This window comes from Corvus kubaryi, unplaced genomic scaffold (genome assembly GCF_017639235.1).
Source record: "Corvus kubaryi isolate FWS band 111438036 unplaced genomic scaffold, C.kubaryi_AGA036_p1.0 134, whole genome shotgun sequence".
Lineage (NCBI taxonomy): Eukaryota > Metazoa > Chordata > Aves > Passeriformes > Corvidae > Corvus > Corvus kubaryi.
Genome location: NW_024580668.1, coordinates 471,637 through 493,224, shown reverse-complemented (window position 1 = coordinate 493,224; position 21,588 = coordinate 471,637). Strand labels below are relative to the sequence as shown.

At 40.6% G+C, this 21,588-nt stretch overlaps 1 protein-coding gene across 4 annotated transcripts in view; it reads right to left on the bottom strand.

The window, feature by feature from the left end:
- Positions 1 to 21,588, bottom strand: part of LOC121672030 (exportin-2) — a 59,461-nt gene that overhangs the window by 23,558 nt on the left and 14,315 nt on the right. For 2 of the 4 annotated variants that reach the window (XM_042044447.1, XM_042044455.1), the window contains exons 14-39: positions 21,083 to 21,284; positions 20,266 to 20,377; positions 19,458 to 19,663; positions 18,490 to 18,574; positions 18,227 to 18,398; positions 16,977 to 17,128; positions 16,659 to 16,787; positions 16,165 to 16,323; positions 14,879 to 15,026; positions 13,930 to 14,029; positions 13,127 to 13,167; positions 12,887 to 13,056; positions 12,108 to 12,259; positions 11,783 to 11,955; positions 11,206 to 11,366; positions 10,263 to 10,393; positions 10,020 to 10,149; positions 9,440 to 9,575; positions 8,444 to 8,582; positions 8,217 to 8,271; positions 7,845 to 7,959; positions 7,444 to 7,574; positions 6,281 to 6,449; positions 5,751 to 5,889; positions 4,686 to 4,803; positions 471 to 4,008 (exon numbers count right to left, since the gene is read on the bottom strand). The exons of the other annotated variants lie outside the window; for them this stretch is intronic. In XM_042044447.1, coding sequence (XP_041900381.1) covers positions 3,832 to 4,008; positions 4,686 to 4,803; positions 5,751 to 5,889; positions 6,281 to 6,449; positions 7,444 to 7,574; positions 7,845 to 7,959; positions 8,217 to 8,271; positions 8,444 to 8,582; positions 9,440 to 9,575; positions 10,020 to 10,149; positions 10,263 to 10,393; positions 11,206 to 11,366; positions 11,783 to 11,955; positions 12,108 to 12,259; positions 12,887 to 13,056; positions 13,127 to 13,167; positions 13,930 to 14,029; positions 14,879 to 15,026; positions 16,165 to 16,323; positions 16,659 to 16,787; positions 16,977 to 17,128; positions 18,227 to 18,398; positions 18,490 to 18,574; positions 19,458 to 19,663; positions 20,266 to 20,377; positions 21,083 to 21,284 — 3,602 coding nt within the window. In that variant the 3' untranslated portion in view covers positions 471 to 3,831. Of the gene's footprint in view, positions 1 to 470; positions 4,009 to 4,685; positions 4,804 to 5,750; positions 5,890 to 6,280; positions 6,450 to 7,443; positions 7,575 to 7,844; positions 7,960 to 8,216; positions 8,272 to 8,443; positions 8,583 to 9,439; positions 9,576 to 10,019; positions 10,150 to 10,262; positions 10,394 to 11,205; positions 11,367 to 11,782; positions 11,956 to 12,107; positions 12,260 to 12,886; positions 13,057 to 13,126; positions 13,168 to 13,929; positions 14,030 to 14,878; positions 15,027 to 16,164; positions 16,324 to 16,658; positions 16,788 to 16,976; positions 17,129 to 18,226; positions 18,399 to 18,489; positions 18,575 to 19,457; positions 19,664 to 20,265; positions 20,378 to 21,082; positions 21,285 to 21,588 lie in introns of those variants that run through there. 4 annotated transcript variants of the gene reach the window in all.

Below are 21,588 nucleotides of genomic sequence, written 5' to 3'. Positions count from 1 at the left end.
GGCCGCCGCCCGGGGAGCGCAGCGCGGATTGGCTTCCGCTGGCGCGCACATTCAAAGCGCCGGGCGAGGGCGCGGCGGCGGCTGCGTGACCGCATCGCGCGGGGCGGTGACACCGCGCTGCCGCCAGGCCAATCAGCGGCCGCGCCAGCCCCGGGCGCGCCAGCGGAAGCCAATCCGCGCTGCGCTCCCCGGGCGGCGGCCAATGGCCGGGCCCTTCCCACAGGGCCCCGCGGCGCCTCCAGCGGCCGCGGCGGCCTCGGCCTGGCCCGGAGCGGCGGCAGCGAGGCCGGAGGCGGCGGCGGAGCCCCTGCAGTGCCAGGGGAACGGGCCCGGGCTCGGGCCCCTGGCGGAGCAGGAGCGAGGCGGGAGCGTGCGGGGGTATAAAACACGAACCAGACGCCCCCGACCCCGCGGAGAAGCCCGAGTGACGCCGCAGCCTTTGAGCTTAAGGAACTATCGGAGCAAAGACGCAACACTTCGTAAAACTTTATTGATTTATCACTTGATTAAAGTATGGAATATTATAACTATTATACATCGTATTTTCATGTAGAAAACTTTACATAGTTTTTCATATTATATAATTTTGGTATTCTCTCAGAACTCTATACATCCATTGGCAAGGAATGGTCTTTAAATTATTGATGGTAAATGCACTTAATACGGAGGTATTAAAACTCAGGCATTTTAAATATGTGAAAACATACATTTTAAACAAAGGTGCTGAACAAACTGAACTTACAGATTAAAGGGAAATGTACTGTTGACAGAGTTACTATTTTTAATCTTTGTCCTGAATAGTAAGATTGAGCCAAAATCTGGGGGTTGGCTGTTGGAGCAGTGGACATGGTTTAGATTGTGCTGTTGACAGTTTGGAAAGTGAGATACCAGACATGGATAACAAACTGCTTTAAAAACAGCCTTTTCCTGGACTGTAAGACACAACAGAAGCAACGTGAAGGGAGTTTTTAATCACCACGAAAGGGAGGGTTTAGGGTTTTCCTCGTTAGCATCCTCTCCCCCTCCCTTCCCTCGGGAGGTCTGAAATGACACGTAATAGCAAACCCCACGGAGTCTCCATTATTTATGCCATTACAGGTGGATGAGTTGCAGATTCATCTATTGCACAAACACGTCCAAGAGGTGACTTTCTCTCAGTGCCTGTATTGCACAGTCCTGCTCTCCAGCCAGCGAGCCCGGCTGCGCTCCCGGTCCCAGCGGAGCCAGTAACAGCCGGTGTCAGTGGAGGGGGGGAGAAGGAACAAGCTGGGTCCACTCGAGGAGGGCTGAGCTTCACTGGGAGGGCTGTGGGTTCTGCCCTTTCTGACTCTCTGAGGAAAACCAACAAGCGCTGTGGACGTAACCTGAACACACCCTGATTATTGCTCTAATGGAGACAATCACCTGCAGAAACAGGATAGGATTAAGGCTCTGACAATGCAATTGCATTCCAGTTCCTTCTCCTTCATGCACTGCAGGCTCTGGGATGGTTGGATATCACATACCCAACTTCAGCAGTTTGTAACTGGTGTAATTACAACAAAAGCTTTTCTTAAGGAAAAGAACAGTCTCAGACCAAAGGCTGAAGGGAAGCATGGATTAAACATCCCATGTGCAGAGAGAGTACAAATGCTGCCCCTTACAGTAAAGAAAGCCCATGAAGCAACTGTGAAGTCATATAAGATCTCAAAATTGAGACTTGTTTCAAGACATGACTAGGGCTTTCAAACCTGTGACACACAGAGGAACATGCAGCTGGACCAGGTGTGTCTGATGGGACAGGAGGGAACACATTCCATGAGGCAATAACACATTCCAAATCTGAAAAATTACAGTTCCAATATTTTTCTTAGGACTACCTACAACCAGAAAAAAAGGAATAGCATATTCTTACAGATTTAAATAGAATTAAAATAAATACTTCATTTTCTGCAGTATCCAATGCAATGACAGTCCCAGGGAATGAGCAGCTACACGAGATGCAACACAAAAGGATTATTTCAAATGCAGCAATTTAAGTATCAGCATTGCTTATTTTTCAGTCTTCTCCTATTGTCGTATATAGCCATATATTCCCTTCTACTAAATAGCAGTGTATAGATTTAACCTAATGGGCATTTAAAAGTCAAAGAGCCACAACCACCACTTACTTTTCTTTGGTTAAAAATAAAAAGTAAAAATAAATTGTGAAAGCCATGTGACTACTACTGACTGCAAAACCTTTCCCAAACAATGCTTACATAGGACAAGCTGATGTACTGAGGAGCACCATAAAAACCCTTTGGAAATAGATCACAAAAAACAAACAAACAACAACAACAACAAACCCCAAAGACAGCACATTCCCAGCAGCTCAGAGCAGCGTATCCCAAGAAAACCTCACCTGAGGCCATCCTACCAGGAAACTCAACTCAAAAAACAAAATAATGTTATACACTTAGTTCCATTCAAGTAGGTAGGTTGTTGTTGCTGTTTGTCGGTTTGTTTTTTTCTTTAAATATTGTTAATATTTTAAGTTTGCTATTCTGGATAGCACAGTAGTTAATACAACACGTTGCATTATTTTAGGAAGTGGAGCCTCTCCTCCCATCCTGCCACACTTTCCTGGTTTAGAGAAGTCTTGAAACTTGAAATTTAAAATTATTTCAAAGGTCAAGACAATATTCTGTCATGGAAACATTGTCACAGAAACCCAATGCATTTCAAGGAAAGAAAGAAAGAAAGAAAAAAAAAAACTCTTGGGCAAGCAAAGCTGTGGTGTCATGTCACATTTTGCTTCACAGATAATCTTCAAAGCACAGAATTGTGTTGGTCACTTAGAGCACAGGGATGAACTTGTTTAATTTTGCTAGAGCAGTTTTTTTGAAATTTGGGTTTTTTTAAGATGCCACTAGGAACTAAGAGTTGAGAACAAAAATCATTTGCACAAAATGACAAATCAGAACTTGCAAATCTGCAGTAAAAGGAGACAAACTTGTGTTAAGGACAGGACTTTTTGCTAAGCAGTCACAATTACTGCTAAATACGTTATATTCAAGGGTCAAAAAGGTGGGTTTATTTGTTCTGAGCCGTTTTTGATGTTCCTGTGTATGCTCTGTCCATGATCTGCCAATGTATGAAAGGAAAAGGAAAGCCTTTTCTTTTTCTTAAATGCCTTTAACTCAAGCATAATAAACTAAAGGAGTAGATACTATTGATGCTCCTGATGTAAAATCTTCCAGAAAACTAAAAATAAGTCTCAGAAGATGCAGTACTGATACTAAATTTTTTTTTAAGTCATTTGCTAAACAGGAGGAAAACCTTCTCCAAATATCCTACAGGCTGTCCATTTCAACAGCCTGGTGCCCTGCCTGGCCTGGTCCTGGATACAAAGGAAAACCCAGAGGGATCTCGGGTGGTCACTGGCCACCGCAGTCGAGTTTATTATGAACACGTGCCAACATCACAAGGCTACACAAATACAGTCATTTTTTCCAAGGGGCATAACTTCTGTTGAGAGATCAGCTGATTTATCAGCTCTACCTGGGATGCAAGACTGAGCAGTGGATAAAAGACTAGAAGAGACATACTGGATCATACAAATGATTAGCATTGAAACAAAGAGACTGCACACCTACTGTATTGACTCTGTAAGCAATAATTTAAATAAAACTGCTGACACTTTTGTAGGATGGACAGAACAGGATTATTTTCCTCGTTCCCAAATGCCATTGTGGTAAGAATAACTTGCTCCTGTGGTGATACATCAGGGTCCCATTTTTCTCCCATCCACTTCAACCCATCTCTGGACACAGCTTTATGTACGGGCTGGTGTAACAGCCTCACTTAGAGCTACCAGGAAGGCAGGTTTATCCCAGTTGTCCGTGCCTGCTCGTCCGTGATGCAGATGTTGAACACCACCCCTATGCGCAGGAAGAACTTGCGCAGCACCGCCCGCAGCTCGGGGATCAGGTCGAACTGCATGATCTCACACAGGTACGGGTAATACGTGGAAGCGTGTGCCCTGAACTAACCAAGATACAAAAACAGAACGTCATTCTCTATTGCTAGAGGAAAATGCGAAGTTTTGACACATTCATGGCTACACCAACTTGTTAAAACACCAGGTCTCACCCAAGCCCTCCCAACGGCCCAAGGGCACCAAGCTCCGTGTTGTTTGCGACAGCAGCGCACACGGGGCCAGCCTTTGGTGTTACTCCCCAAGCAGAGTCAGGTTTTTGTGAGTCCTCAGACTAGAGGTGGTATCAGGGTCTTTTTGTAGCAACGTGAATATTTGCATTCCCTTTTCCTCAAAAGGGCCAAGATCCTGAGAATTATTCGTGCCATCACTGTCAAGGAACTGGAATTCCAATTTTACAGTGGTGAAATTCACCCTCACCATTCCTGTGCAGCTGTAATACAGCATAAGCGTATCCTTTACTGCACACTCATTGTGCTTTTATATGAAAGCTGTTCAGTAATTCTATTCACATTCCCACACAACTGGGAATTGGATGGATGCAGCCCCATTTCCACAATGCAGAATGCCTGCAGACAGTGGAGCTGCCACTGCTGTATTGCGAAGAGAGCACTCACTATGAGGAACGTCCCACCTCCAATCTGGATGGAAATGAAGACTGAACTCAGACTGAAGAAGGAATGAAAAACATACTCAAATGCAGATATGACTTCCAGCCTCTTCTTACCTTATCATCACTGATTTTTAGTGTTTTTGTTAAAAGCAACAGCAGGAGGTTGGTCCAGGCTTCTCTGTGGCTTTCTGAGTTGACAGTAATAAAATACGCCAGGGCTTCACTGCACACACTGGAGAGATGGCACAGTTCACACAAACCATAAAGAAAACCCTTACAAAGTTTTTGATTACATGCTCTATTTGTCCTCTCAGTGTACTTTGTTTTCAAACAAGATGCACTTCCATGGGAAAGTTTTCAATCACATGCAACAACTTTAACTACACAAATTTGCTTTTTCTGGTTCAGGAATTGTTCCAGATAACTGAACTGAAATACTTTTCATGTTGGTGACGGAGAAGAAAAAGTCTAATTTGCCTGATAAATATTTTGTAATTGAAGTGCTGTCACTTTTAACCTGCAAATATTATTTCCTGACCTGACATTGGGACAGCTTAGGCAACAGCACCATGAGAGAGCTCTCCCTCCAAATTTGGACTGTTTTAATAAAGATCTGCACAGATCAGCATCACAGATTACGAAGGAATTATTATTGCACTAATAAATTTTTGGTCCTTGCTGCAGATTGTCAACACAAGGTACAAACTGTAGCATTTACTATGGCTATTTTAAGGACACTCTTAATTAAAGAAGGACTGAGCAGATTAACATGTCTGTACATGCTGGTAGATCAGAATCCCCTGTATTAGTGCCAAGAACAAGTTGGGAGATCTTCACATTTGATAAGAGACTGGTACTTTCAACTTCTATGTACCAACTCACCCAAACACCTTTTGATATTTATTTAGAATTATTTTCTACATTTGTTTAAATTCCAGGTATACAGCAGCTTATACTGCACTCTTTTTCTATTAGTGTATCCTATCATACCTCTATCACTATGTACTCAGATGGGAAAACTATTCAGACATCACCACTTCCATAGAGAAAAGCCTATGTCAGGCAAGAAGATGCTTTGTCTATTCTAGACAGATTGCTTCCTTACTGCTAAGTGAACTTTTAATAAAGAGTGGCCACACCCCTCTCTGCCCATTCCCATCCTGAGCAGGGCTGTCCTACCTGAGCAGCCGCCGCTGCACAGCGTCCCAGGCCTCCCGCCGGCTCTCGTCCACGTACATCCGGAACAGGATCCTCAGGCAGCATGCCAGGCTGCTGGTCTCTTGTTTTAAGAGATTGGGTTTTGATTTACCCTTGAACCCTAGAAATCAGTCCCACACAGAAAGAGAGGGAACATCCACAGTTGGTGTTATTAGCCAAAAATAAATTTTATCAACGATACCTGCACTAGTGACCAATAGTGATTTCTTGTCCAGACAGTATTTCCTCCTCCTTGATTTTGATTGAGTTCTGATTTATTTATAAAGATACTTAGCTACAGCAGTACCAGCAGTGTAGCTCTACTTTAATAAAAAAAAGCAGATAATTTAGCAAACAGAATTATTCAAGTCATCAGGAAGGAGACAAGCAATAAAAGCATGTGACTGTCTAATAAACTCTAGAGGTGACTGCGATGGCATACTGTTGTATCTTGTTACTTAAAGCTAGAAGTGTATTTCAGCATTTTTATCAAATAAAAATAAAAGCCTTACCTGCTCTCCATAACACAGTTCGCTGCTCATAATTTGAATTAAAGGCTTTTGAAAATGAATGAGACTCTTGCAGACAATCCAGTAACTTAAAGAGGTGATGTGAAGACATGTATTTATACATTCCTTGGTCTTCTGTGTCAATGTGGATGTCTGCATCCAGCGTGTCTCGCTAAAGAACAGGGGGAGAGGGACAGAGAGAGAGAGAGCACATGCCACAAACTCTAGTAACTCCTAATTCCAATTTATAGGTGCAATGCAGTATTAGTGCAGTACAACACAGCAGAGTGGTACTCTTCTCAGTAGGATACTTAAGAAGGGAGAGGTTATCATCTATCCTATTTACTGATAAGAAAATAAGACTCAAGAGCAAGGGAAGAACTCCCTTATTGAGACATTGCAGTCATAGCAATACAGTACAGAACATTTCCTCTTCTCTAGAAGCTGACTGGGTAGGTCTGTTGAATTCTGAAAAACATCAAAATGAACGACAAAAGCAGTGCAGGTTTAAATGCTGCCTAGTGTAGAAATCCCCCATCTTTGGCTCATGTCAAATTTAATTAAATTGGTCAATATTTTTTGCTAATTTCACTAGGAATTTAACTATACCATCTCCAAAATACTACCTGAATGCACGAGCCAGAACTTCCAGCTTAGGGCTTTATTAAAGCCAAGCCAGAGGTACTGTGCACTACTGCCCAGAATCAGAACTTTCAGGGACACAGGCATCTCCAAGGTTGGCAATGAGTGAAATCTTGACCATTGACCTTGCTGAAGTCCAACTTCTGCAACACTTCCTGTGCAAACATCCAGAGGCTGAGCAAAGCCTCAGCTGTGGCTAAATGAAGACACTCAGTCTAATGAGCAGAAAAGAATGCTTTCCCCCAAACAAACAAAAACCATTTTTGATGAGTATGTATTCATGATAAAAACAATTATAATCTATTTTATTGATAATAAAAATATAGGTAATGTAATACTACAACAGGCAGACCACCAGGCAACACTGGAGGCAGACAAAAAAATCACAACTTAAGAGTAGTTTACACACACATTCAGGGTAGTGCTGAGAGACAGAAAAAGACACTATTCTGTAAACACGTCAGAGCATTGCATAGTTTGTACTTTACTGTCACAACAAGATTACAAGTAAGCCTGATTGGTACCTGAGCTGCAGCCATGTGCTCAGCATCTTCCTTCTTGCTTGTTGCTGGATAGAACACTATATTATCAATGGTCTGTATCAACTCCAGCTGTACCACACATTTGATCAGGAGGCCAGCAAATAGTTTTTGGTCTAATGAAATGGAGCAACACAAGTTTCAGAAGCAATTCATGCCAAGTCACTTACAACAGGCTAGCAAAATAGGACATTCCCATTAACAATTTGATATTTAGTAATGCTGTGAATTATCTTCTAAAGAGAAAATCTCTCTGCAAGGCATAAACACAAATTGCAAAGACTTATCCCAAGTTTAACTGCCTCAAAACTTTCTGTAAAGAACTACAGAAGTGAACTAAGACTGGCTATAAAGGTGCATCGAAAAAGCTTGTATGATTTCCTTACTTGTATAAGGACCACCTTTCCAGCTCTCATCTGTTGGATTTGAATATTGGCTTTGTCCTCTTTCAGAAGCATTTTTATCCATGCTGCTTAAAGACTGGTGATCTAGGTCCAAATCCTAGAAGAGAGTGCAGAGCAATTCCAGCAATCCAAAACACTAACTCCCAACCAGCTATCACTTTTCAGATTACTTCCCTAATCCTACATTCAAAGGCTTCCTGCGTCCATTCTTTACATCATTTTTTACAGTAACACCAAATACAATCTACTGTCTTTTTTTTTTGTCAAATGTATTGACTACAACAGAATTTTTCAAAAGCTAGCCTAACACACAAAACCCTTCAAGTCAGTTTATTGCCCTGAGTAAACTCTTACCAAGTGTTTTTCAGATGAATCTTCCTCCATTCCTACAGGCTTCCATGTCAGCAAGCTTCACAGAGTTAAGAAAAAAAACAAACAAAAAACCAAACAAAACAAAAACAACAACAACAAAAAAAACAACACAAACAAAAAAAACCAAACAAAACAGAACAAAACAAAAAAGGTAAATATTGTTGCTCTGGAATTTGGTATCAAAGTAAGAATTAAACTTATGAACTTACACATGAGGAATAGTTGTTTTGAAGATTTCTAGCATACAATTGCATGTCTGGCCCCAGACTTCAGGGCTGAATTTCTGTCCATTGAGTATTACCAGGTTTTCTAGGCAGTTTGTACCTGATCGTGCCAACTGCTCATTATCTGTGAAAGAAACATTCCATATTTATCAACTTCTACAATATCAATCAAAAATTAAGCATTCCCTATTACTGCTCCATTAAAAATTTTATCAATTTTTCACAATACTGTGAAATGCACAGTGTCTTGGCTCAAAGCCTACCTATATATGTTACAACAATATGAAGCTGAGGAACCTACTGAATAAAAAAAAGAGTTTCAAAATAGCCTTCATGAGATGGAAATCCAACCAGGGAAGATAAAAGACAGGGCAGATGCAGTAGGGAAGCACACAGTGAGAAAAAGGAAGGAAAAGCAGCAATTGGAAACTTATGATTTACTGCACGATCGTCCCCGACATTCCATGCCAGTAACACACAGGATTTCAGGTGTAAGAGCTGGAGCCAGAAGGAAAACACGTTCTTTAGAAAGCTGTATTTAGAAGTACACGATGGCTGGGAGAAGGGGGCGAAGCAGGTGTGAGAAAATAAGAAAAAAAGATAAAAATGAGAAAAAAAAGAGAAAAGAAAAAATCAGAATGCATGCACATATCTGTATGTGTAAATAAAGGAGGTAATGTATCCCTGCAGTCAAATGAAGAAAGGTTGTTGGCAGAAGATTCAGAAGATTGACACCAGCCTCCAAAAGCTTTTTCTGTGTCACAGTAACACCATGAGTACATTATGAACACAGCAACAAAATAGTTGCCTAACTCAATAAAAAGATTGGTGCTCAAATACTCAAGATATTGCATCAATCTGTTGCAACACATATTGTCCTAATGGGAACTTTTATTCTTCCAAAATTCAGTTAACCTTCCCCTTCTTAAGTAATGAACATTTAAAAATACATTTAATCAAAAAAACAGATAAGTAAGGTACCTTGTTTTACACACCAGTGTAACTGTGCAAGTATGTCGGGAAGAAGGATCTCGTGTAAAGCTTCATAGAACTGCGTGAACACGTCACAGATGGCATAAAGTGCATGGTTGCACGTCGTGGTCATCCACTCTGATTTCTGGGAGAGAAAATGAAGTCTTTGGTTCTATGGGGATTCATCCATAAGAACAACAGTTCGCTTATACATGGCTGGTCAGCAAGAGACACAGCTCTGAGGAGAGGAGAACTCAGAATTAAAGCCTCACAACTGCAGATGTCTTGTCAGAAGTACTTAGTTGGCCACATGAACACTGCTCAGAAAACTGTACACGTTCACAACAGAGTGAGAACATTCTCCTTGAAAATAATCAGACAGAACACACACACACAGAGGTCACTGGACACTGTGGCAATTTTCATTCATGCCACAGAATTTGGCAGAATATAGAATGTGTTTAGTTAAGTCTAGGGCAGTATGGGGTGGCAATATCTGATGTCAATACAAACTGCTGCCTCAGATGTGCGAGTTTTTGAAAAGACAACTCTAGAGAATGCTTACTTCTTGGGGGTTTTTTGGTTTTACCTCTGTTTGTTGCTCAGGGAGTTTCATATTATCAAAAATCCGAAACACAATTCTAAACAGGTCTTGCCACCAGTGCTTTTCAAAGGTATGCCCATAACTCTTCATGATTTCAAACATCACTGTTAAGCCTCTATAAACAAACCCAAACAAGTATAGGAACAGATGTTAAAATGTGTTACTGTGGTATCTTCACTAAATTAATTACAATTTTTAAAAAAATAAAAAAAATAAAACCTTTATTACCTTGTACGAACATCTAATTTGCAACGATTGATGATACAAGAAAGTTCAAACAAAATAGGAAACCATCCTCTGACCCACACTCTGTCCCCAGGAGCCACGTTCATGTCATCGCTTGTGTATTCTCTTAATACCTTGAAGATCAGCCGGCAAAAAAGATTTAAAGAAAAAATTATCTTAAAAATCTTTAAATATGACAAATTTAGATACTAATAGTGGTACAGACAGACTTGGAAAGTTAGCTTAGTCCTACTGTAACACTCCAATCCTGCAAAATGTAAGTATAGCTCTGAGATGTAACTATTTGCAAAAATACTAGAAAATAACATATGGCAATAAATACTTCAATCTGTTTTTTAATTCAGTCCAGCTAAAGGCCTTACAAGTTGCTGAGGTCTGGACTTCTTAGCCATCAGCTTTAACAGTGACAGACAACTGTTATATCAATGCACGTTACAAGGAAATCTAAAATTGGCAGAAACCAGTTCTACACATCTCTGTACACTGAATGCAGCATGCAGTGGGGACGTGCAACTGCAATGCAACTCCAGGCTCTCCTCAGCCAGTGATTCTTACATTCAGTATTCACACAACAGACCGATGTAGAAGAATACGCATGTTTGTAACCAACTGAACTAGAGATAATTAGGGTGACAGAACAGGAAGTACTGCTTTCCAAGTCATCTTAACACCACAAAACCAAAAAAACAAACAAGGACTATTTAATTCAGTTATTTCCCATTTGGACTTACAAGACTTAACATTATTTAACTAGCCCTAGTTTACTGCTTATATAATACCAAAATTTCTCCTAAATCCAAATAAGCTTTGAATACAAACACTTGCAATTGAAGTTTGAGTCTGAAAGCTCTTTCTTAGTAGATTAAAGTCCATTTAACAGTAGAAGAGAGTGTGAAAATGCAACAGGGTAAAAATTCAAATATACCTGTGGTCTTTCTGAGACATATTTTGCACAGTAACGAATAAGCCTGATGGCTTCCATGCTGGTGTCCGGGAAGGCAACATTACAGGCAAACTCAGAGAGGCATTTTACTGCATCCTGAAATGAGTCAATTGCTGCTGGAAAATGCTGCTGAAAAATATTTGCTGTGAAGAACAAACAAATACACTTCTTAAAATTTACGGATATTAAAATCCATAGATAAACTGCATCAATCTAGGCATGCCACCCATGGTATACTGCTATGGAATAGACAAACATGAAAGGACCAGATCTTCTACATTAAATATGGTTCTTTGCTTTCTCTTGCATTCTTCCCTGTCCTGCCTCACCAACTGCATTCCAAAGTTCTACAGCAGAATAGCTATATCTAGTTTGTCCTGTCCATAGTATTCAGGAGACTTAATGGGTATGACCCAGCTGCAGAGTTTAAACAGTCTGGCTGCAAGGTTGTGTGTTTATTTGCCTGCAAATACAAAAGCCTTATTCAGATGAGCCTTTTAAGGCAGACTCACAGCAGCAAAGCGAATTTGGGTGCGTGCATCTGTCAAGCACTACTTACTAACTATGTGTGCTGTAGTCTGAAAGGCCAGCTCTACGATATTCCCATCGTGGTCTGACGCTGCTTGATGAAAGACCGCAAAGATATTTTTCCAGCCTGAACGAATGTTACCAGCTTGAGAGTTCACCATCTGAGCAATACAGCGGATCACCATGTCTCGAATAGTCGGTGATCTTAAAACAAAAGGAGAAAGGAAAGCAAGACTACTTTACACTGGCACAAAGTAACTGCCCCACTTCCCTGTACATGACCATCTAACCCATGCCAGGTGACATCCTTAAGTGGGACTAAAGCAAGCTAAAGCAGAAATTGCAGTGCCTCACACCTGTTTTTCTTCATAATATGCTCAAAAGGCCTTAGGAAGTCCTTCTGGAAGCGAAAGTTGGCTAACTCTCCCTTCTCAAGAAATTTCATTGACAGTTGCCTTAATGAGTCTACAGCAAAGATGGCAACATCTTCATTAGGGTTACACCCAACCTAGAAAAAAAGCATATTTTCAAACATTTATCAGCCAAAGTGTCATTTATGTGAGTAACAAATTCATAATTCAGGTTCCATCTCAGCCCACTAAACACTGCTAGCACATTCTAGTGCTCAGATACTCGGGAAAGAAGGGGTTCCTATTGAAGGGGGCTTTCTGTCATTTTGTCCATCGAAACAGACCCATGGATTTTGAATGCATCAATGCAGCACTATAATAGCCAGCTAGATGCTAAAATTTAAATTAAAATACAATACAATAAATGAAATCTTTGGTTAAAAAAATCCCATCCTAACATGGTTCAATTTCCTAAGGAAAACAATGGTTGTTCCAGGATCACCTGTGTACATTTCAGAGGCAAACTAACTTGGCATTTTATCAGAAGGAAAAGACAAAGAAAAATTACAAAAATACTAAATCATATAATGAAGATTATATGATTAAAGATCATTCCCATAAACATTTCTATTGTAACTTCAGATTAAATAGGTGCTTCTTTTAGGTGCTTTGAATGGAATTTTTTTCAATATCAGAGCTTAAGCCACTATCAACACAGAAGGGAAAGCCTGATTAAAGAAGTTCTGCTACTCATGCATATAGTGTAACTTGATTTTAAGAAGTACCTTATTGAAGTGATCTCCAATCACATGCCAAATCCTCGACCACTGCAGCCTAATGCGGTTCATGTTGTAATAGGATATCTCCACTATCTTCTGCAGGCTGAACATGCGCGGGTGGTGCGGGGACGCCAGCTCATCCATGGAAACAGCACACAGCCAGCGCACAAAGTCAACTGCACAGGAGAAGCCTGCTGTGAGCCAGGCTGCCCCAGTGCCAGGGGCCCTGTAACCCACCATACGTACCTATGGCATTCCCATCCAGCCTCGTGGAGCCTGTGAATATCCTACGGAACAAATACAGGAGTTGGAGTTTCAGCTGCGCATCCACAAGAGTCAAGTTAGTGCTGCAGCAAAAGGTCAGCACATCTGGAGGTACTTCACAATCCTCCATGCTATGAACTCTGCACCTCTTGTATTCCTGCTCCTTGGCAGCAGTACATGCATTTTTCCTTCGTCTAAGCATCCTCTTTCCTGCACCAAGTCACAGTCTACTGTGCTCCTGCCCCACTGCAGGAACAGGCACAGGCTCACAAGTTTACCCAGCCAAGTTATGCTGGAACACTCAGTTGGGTGACAGCATGTTAAATTTCATGGGGACAATAAACAGACAGTAAGAAAGCTTTGCTACAAGACCTTACTGGTTATCAGCCACCTTTTATCTTTAAATGCTCTGAGAATATGGTCAGCTGTGGCTGTCAAAACAGAAGAAAGACTGTGGATGCACCATTGTCCCTTCTTCCCCTTCAGCTGTTCAGTCTTGAGAGAAGTTCAGACTACTGATAGTGGTCCATATAGAACACTGATAAAGTGCAGAACATTCCCAAATCTTCTGGACTTTGATGTGGTAACAGACACATTAATGGTTAGAATAAACACCGCAAGTCTGAATATATGATTGTGCAGACTTGCACAATTGTATCAGTAATTACTAAGCAGTCCCATTCCAACACGTGATTTAGGATAGAAGCATGTCTTTAGACATTTCAGAAGGGCAGATGACAAAGATGATGATTTAGGTAAGAGTGCAGAGATTACATTCTCAGTACCTGTCTACTGCTACCACCACACTCTGTGAGCTGGTCTCCCCCACAGACTCCTGAATGTTTGCCATATGCCGTTTGTCAGCCCCACTCCCAACAAGGTTCCCTGCAATAAAAGCCATTAAAAACCAGTATTTGCCATCAGGAAATAACAACTTTATATTAACTGCAACATCAAACAAGTAGACAAGAAGCGTCTACTGCTTCTAGATACCATGTAATTTATATGGAGCAGATGGTGCCTTTGCCAGATCTGTGACAGATTATTACACAGCTAAACATCGTGTTTATTAAGACAATATGACATTGTTAATAAAATTGGAACTGATAAAATATTATTTTAAAATATTAACTCTAAGTCAGCTACAAGTAGTTAATCAGTTCTGTATTCAACACAGTTCTGTATTCATCATAATCATCATGTATAGCATCCACTCCAGAGTTTTTTAAAATTAATTTCCTTAGTGGTTTTAAAAGTCAACTTGCCTTGTCCCTCTAATTTACAGCCAAAAATCTAAGGTTTGTTTCTTGCACATACTGCAGAAACAATAGTAACTGGAACATCAAGCCCAACATACAGAGGTAAGAAATTCCTTTGGAAAACCAATTGTCAGTTATCAAAACATCTATTAATTCCTAAAAGTAAATGGCTCTTTTTTTCTTTTAATTAATAATTGTAACAAAACCATGACTTTGTATGGCAAAACAGTTTTGACAATAACATATTCCAACAAATAAATCTGGAATAGTTATTAAATAGCTTAACCAAATTCCAAAGTTAGAACAGATGTGGTAATTATAAACACACATTGAAATACACAGTTTCATTAATCCAACACAGCTTCCCCTGGAAGCATGTAAATATATTTGAGTATGTTATAAGATTGAGGATTCTTTAACATCCTTACTCCACTTGTATGTGCACCTTTGTGAAATCCAGGATTAATAATCTTACCTAATCCCAGGCTCATAAACTCTTCTCCTGCAGAGGCATAGCCCTTAATGCTGCTTTCCCTCTCACGCCCAGAACCAGACAAATAGCGAGTTTTCACACCAGTTCCTATGAGCTGTGCCAGTTCCAGCTGGCTAATACATTTCAAGATCTAAAACCAAAATAAATTAAACATTGTGTTTCTGGACACCACCATATTTTTATTCTTAACATATATTTGTATTTAATATTTATAACCTTCCCAGGTTCTCCAACCATTAAAACAACTTTGACCATGACAGCAGCTTTGATGGAGCTAAAACATTGCTAATAAAATTGAAAATGAAGTTGAGTGGTTCATTCAATATTATCAGCCACCATGAATCATTCCAATACAAGAATAAAATAAACAGTGCTCAAAAATCTAATCTGGATCTCTAACTACTAAAGGAAACCTTTTTATTACTTTTTACAGCATCAACTTTCAAGACTATAAACAAGTTGGAGCTGATCTTCCACAGACTTCATTGTCGTAGAGAGACAAAAAGACTGAAACGTTGCAGCTATCACCACTGTGAGTAATGATGTTCCAACCTAGACAGTTTAAATGCCAATGCTGTACTTGCCATAGCACAAAATTGACTCTCTTCCTTCTTCCTCCCCCACTGCCACATCCTTTGGCTGGCACAAGCACTCAAGAGGGTGTGCTGTGAGCCAGGTCTGAGGCATCTGTCAGCTCTAGAACCTTCTGACTCATAATCACGTAGCCCAAGACTAGAGCCAGAGAACTTAAGGCAGCAGAAATGCTCCTTTTAGCAGCAGCACAGATTTAGAGCTGATAAAATTACTCCTGGAAAATAGGCTTTAAGAAAACACATATGATCCTGAGAGCCTATCTTTACCAATCCCCCACCAGATTATTTTAGCCCTAATTTTTCATGTGTTTATGGTGTAAATGTTGCCAAATATTGCACAGACAAGTCTGGACCTGTGAACTAGAATATTTTTGTTTCCATGAATAAGAATACAATAGTTCATATGCAGAATTTTCTGAAGCCAAATGAGACTTCTTATTTCATTTAAAGTCCATGTCAAATGCACCCACAAGAATTACAATATTGTCACACAGTTTCCACAGGGTCTTATATATATATTAAAAAAAAACAAAAACCAACCAACCAAACAAAAAAACAAAACAAAAACTTAACAATATAATGCACTTCCTTCGCATTTTCAAGAGGGTTCTGGGAGCTGATAGTAGAAGGAAAAATATGACACCACATTCACTATTTAAACTAATCAAGATTTACCTCATGCCAAGAATTGCCAAGATAGTTGCCATCTGTGTGAGCAACTGTAATGAGTGTCTTAATGGTATCAATGTTCTTCTGTTTCATTTCTGTAATGCTGGAACTCGCAGTCAACAAGGAAAAACGAGCAAGGGCCTGTACATAAGCATCTCGTTCAAGCTACAAGACAGAGAAACAAGCATCAAAATCAAGTCCCCAAAGAACCAGAGAAAGCAACTTGCCTACAAATTTTCCTTCTATGGATAGCTGGCACTGTTAGAGCATTTTCCAGCTAAAGGAGAGTAGGATGCCAGTTAGCAAACATTCTTAATAGAAGATTCACCAAGAAAAAGAAAAGCAGAGCTGAAGAAATACTTGATTACATCAACACCTTTTACCGTTTCAAGAAAGCAGATGACACTTCATCTGCTATGTATAAGCTGTTTGTAATTCTTCACCTGCCTCCCAGAGCCCACATGTCTGTCAGTGAGTCCCAGGCTAAGTCTGGCACCAACCTGCATTCCAAAGATACAGGCTATCCTAACTGCACAGCGTATTCCTTCCAAACACAGGGATGCAACTTCTGTGTCATCACAGTTCTGCAAACCAACACTGTAAGCTGCCAGCAGTGGAGTCCAGACAAGCTAAAGAGAGGAAGAAACTAAGTTCAGAAGTCTCTTACAACTTTAGCCCAAAACACTGGATCACTGCAGTCAAATATATCCAAAGAGTCCACCTGTGGCATTTAGCAAACTCTGAAGAGTAACTTTCCACTTTTTTTCCCATGCTTAAAACTCTTCGTGATGAAGACACAGCGAGAACCTGACACTCACTTTGAACATGGGTCTGACATGATCCAGGTGAGTGGCGCTGGTGAAAGGTGCCTTTGCATGGCTCACTGCCTCCATGAGGGCTTTGGCTGTCTTTGCCATTTGTTCCATCTCCAAGTTGTACAACAACCTCCGCTGCTTCTCATTAGCTACACCTAAGGGGAACACCACGCAGAGGCATTGATTGCTTTTCTTACAAGAGCATATTCCATGTCTTCACATTGAGCATCACAAAATGTCAAATAAAGGTATTGCAACTGAAAAGATAAAAATCTTGCAAAATCTTAGAAGTCAGGAGGCTGCCCCAAGTTGCAAGCAAGGAAGTCCAGCACTAAAAACCACACCCAAGTTTAAGACGTTATTCTGTACAAAATAACTAATTCAGTCCTTTACTATGTAACATCTGCTATCACCTAATTGTTCAAAGCCAGAGGGGCATACCCTATTAAGTCATTCTGCCTGTAAAAGTGGATGGAGAATCCTGTATCTTCTTAGGCTCACATCCCCAAAACAAAACAAGCCCTCACCACCATGATAAATAAATTGATAACTTAGTGTTTCTTTACCCTTATACTACCGGGTGCAACTTCAATTTTCAAGCAAATTAATTTTGTTCCTATTTTGATTTGAGAAAACCTGCAAACAGCATGAAAACACTGGAAAAACCACTATGCTGACGATTCAGAATTCACTAAGTTGAATTAAATTAGTACCAGCTATTCTCAGTAAAAGTAGGGTACAGCTGGGGATACTACACACAGAAGTCCTCATTTGGTCTGGATGAGGAGAGGTGACTATAGATCACAACAAGTTCTCTAATCTCTCTGTTCTGCAAACACTATCAGAAGGACTGTGACACCTCCCAGCCACTGAACCATGGAGGAAGACAAAAAACCAGCCCAAATCAAGCCCTCACCCATTGTCAGCACGTAAAAAGTTAATTGCAAAGTAAGTTCCCCCTTGAGTTATTCCAGCCTTTTCCCCTCACACTCATGTTTAAAAACCCCAACAGATCTCGCTTGTTTCTGCCGTGGTACCAGAGGCACCTACACAGCTGTTCCCACCACAGAAAGCCGTGTTAAGTTGTAACTGAGCCAGTTTCCCTCCACATAACTCCATCAACCATTCTAAATGTACTCTATGTATTGCCCCAAGGCATTCTCACGAGGACTCCGCACACCACTGTGCCATCCCAAAGTTCCTGCAATAGTTCAAGAGCACTGTGGTCTTTCCTGTTTCTAGTTCCTTCTTACTTGGTTTACTACACTTGGTTGTAATTGCGTATTCTTTTGTCTCTTTCATCGCAATTTTCTTTCCTTCTATTTCTTCATAGATTGTGGATAAATACTCTTCTGGCAGGTCTTTACTGTCATTGATTCCTCGATTCATTTTAATGTACTGCTCCTTTGTCATTTTATTTTTTACCTGTAAGAAGGAATAAGTTGGATATCAGATTTTGAATGCAACTTCCAGGGAAATTTGAACTTCTGTAAGTTTGGATTTTTTTAATTTCTACCTGTGGACTGTGCAAGTCTGTAGTCAGCATTATAATGGAGTATGCCAAAACATAGGCAGTGTCAGCACTAGCAAATAGTGTTTGCCTGAAGGAGGAAAAAAACAAAACAGGTTTATAGACTCCCAGTTCCTCAGTCCATTAGCTCTAGTCCCATATGCAAGAAAAATACCCGTAAGTGCTATGGATTCAACCAAAGAGCCAACAAAGCCTGAAGCTAGCTTGATGCTAGAAATGCATCAAACCCCAAGTAGTTTAAAACACAAATAAAAAGGGGGGAAAAAAGCGCATCATCTTTACAATATTGAAAACTAGTGGTGACTGAGATTTTCAAGTACATTGCCTAAAGATTACCCAGAGAACAATAATGTATGATCTTTAAAAAGTTAAAGGACAGCTTATTTTTCACTCCCAGAGTTTCAAAAAGATTGATACAAAACCAACCCACTGATACACCAACTGGACTAAGGAATGGGAACTAATTAAGCTTGACATGTAGCTAAACTTCAGTTTAGGTTATTGCATTAGGAATAGTAGCAACTTTGCCTATTTGGTATCAAATAGCATATACACATTTTGTTCCACATCTAACAGGCAAGCAGAAGCATTGTAACATCCTATTAGCTGTTTATGCCATGAATTCTAGCCATTTCTACTGCTTATTACTGCTTTTTTATACTTGACTAATCTACATTTGTCTAAAATTGTCTCTGCATAAGCTGTAGCATTTTAACCTACTTAGGGCTTCCCTCTTCCAGTAATTCCTTCTAAGCAAGTCCTTGGGATTTAAGGAAATGCCAGCATCAGTATACGTCTTATCCAATATCAGCAGCAAGATCTGCTCCTCACACAAGCCTGCAGAGGTTCCTGGCCGGGTATGAGCTTAATCTATCCTCCACCCCTAAGGGCCACAACAGTACAGCCAGGGAGTGCTCTTTGGCCACTGATCTGATACAAAGGGTTTGAATTACCGTTGGTTGCATTCAATATATCTAGCAGCAAACTTCTCCATTAATCTATCAATCTTCTGGGCTTCACCTGGCAGACGAAAACCTTCCAGAAATATACGCAGAGCGGAGACAAAGTCTTTTCCACAGAAATCAAGTTGGTCTACATAGGCATACATCACTTCCTTGTTAAACTTGCTGCTTTCCCCAAGAAATTCCCCCACTTGAGTCTAAAAAACACGAGACAGTTATTACTGTGCAATCCAAGTGCCAGCTTTGCAAGAAGGTTTCTAGGCCAAGAGTTGCGCAGCTGTCACCTCTGTAAAGCTGACGTGCTGCTGAGTGGGCAGAGCAGCTGATGGAGGGGTGGCAAGGGACAGGGGTACTAGATACCCCCCTCAGTCTGCATATTCCTGCTTCCCTCACTGCCAAAGGTAAGATCTGCATTACTGCAGAGCCAAGGAGAGCTGAACTGTGCCCAGTTGAACACGCAGCAGAGAATGCTTTGCCACTGCAGCACATGCTACTCCTTTGCTGGCAAGGTACTGCCGGCAACTGACACTACTCCATCTCCCTCCAGTCTCCAGGGACAGATGAAATGCACATTCCACTGATGGGGAACCCTCCAGCACTTCACTGTAACACAGTACTTCACTAAGAAGCCCGGGACAGCAAGGATACAGTAGGTAGCTTTGGCATTAGGTGTGTCCATGAGAAGCCTTGCCTGCTCGTTTCTCTAAGATACAAACTACAGAGTGGGAGCACACAGATACCAGGGACAGGGCCAAAGGTACTGGGGCAAGTGTATTAATTATGCTGCATGTAATCTTACAGAACAGAGGCGTTCCTCTTGGTGCAAGAATTGTGCCAGGTCCTCTGTTGTAGTGCCAAGCATTCCCTGCTCCTGTAGATACTGTATTCCTCTCTTTGGTTTTTTATTAAACCTATTCAGACAAAAACATGGGAAAATTGAGACATACAATTAAAAAATCACATCCTATAATATTTGAGTTTTACAGAGTCCTTATAAATCAAAGATTCTGTGCTGTAGCACCATGTCCTTTCTAGTTAGAAAAAAAGTTAAAGAATGTGCAACAAATCTATTACCTATCACACCACAGGCTCCATCTCATAAGGTACATTGAGCTACTGATAACCTTAGAAGTTATTGCTGGAAAACTCCAAAACTCACCGTTTTGAACATTTAAAATTAGAGACTTTACATGACATGTTAAAAATGGTGCTGTTCAAGACCTTCTTCTAGCATTTACAGACACGAAGACCTTCAAATTAAAAAGAAGTAAAGCATAGCTGGACAATGATCTAATTCTTCAAACTCTATTTCAATAAAAGACAACAAATCATGTAAGAGCTGCAAGACAACCGTGCTCCTCAAACCAATTTCTCTCTAGGCATACACACTTTTGTGCAGCTGAGCCAGCAAAAGGACAGCTGTGAAAATCCCTTTCACTCCATCCAGGATTTTATTAAATTTGGCCTCCAGCATTGGTTTTTGACAACAGCAAGCAAGAGTCTTCAGCATTAATATCAATTTGTAAGTGTCCCTACAGGTGTGACTGTGTGAGACTGTAAGAAACAACACATTTTATTACTCATGAACTTCAGTTTTCCTGTCATACTGGGCTTACAATTCTATCCCATGTTCAATTATTTCCTTTTGTTGCTTGATGACTTCAAATTGCTCTGGATCATCTGGGACAGCAGTCTGGGTACCAACACTTCCAACTCCTGATGATACAGTGGAGTCCAAGGAACTGACACTACTCCGTCTCCCTCCAGTCTCTAGGCATTTACCTTCAGCCATTTCCTGTTCAGATGGTTTATATGAACCTATTTACAAACAAGGTGAGATTTAAGTTAACCTTGTTCAGTCAAGAGCTTTTAGTTACAGAACTTTTAAGGAGAAATCTAGGAGTCAATATTCTTATTTTACCACATATATTCTTTGTCAGTCTGCGCTACACTACATGAAGATGCTCTACTGATGCAATTCTAAAATAATCCAACAAAAGGCAGAAAAGCAGCAGCCCCTATGGAGAAATTCTAGCACTTCAACTCAGTAACTCCAAGACTGGTCACATGTATTGTTCTATGTGAGCTTTTATAGCATAAACAAGGGCCTGGCTGAAGCTCA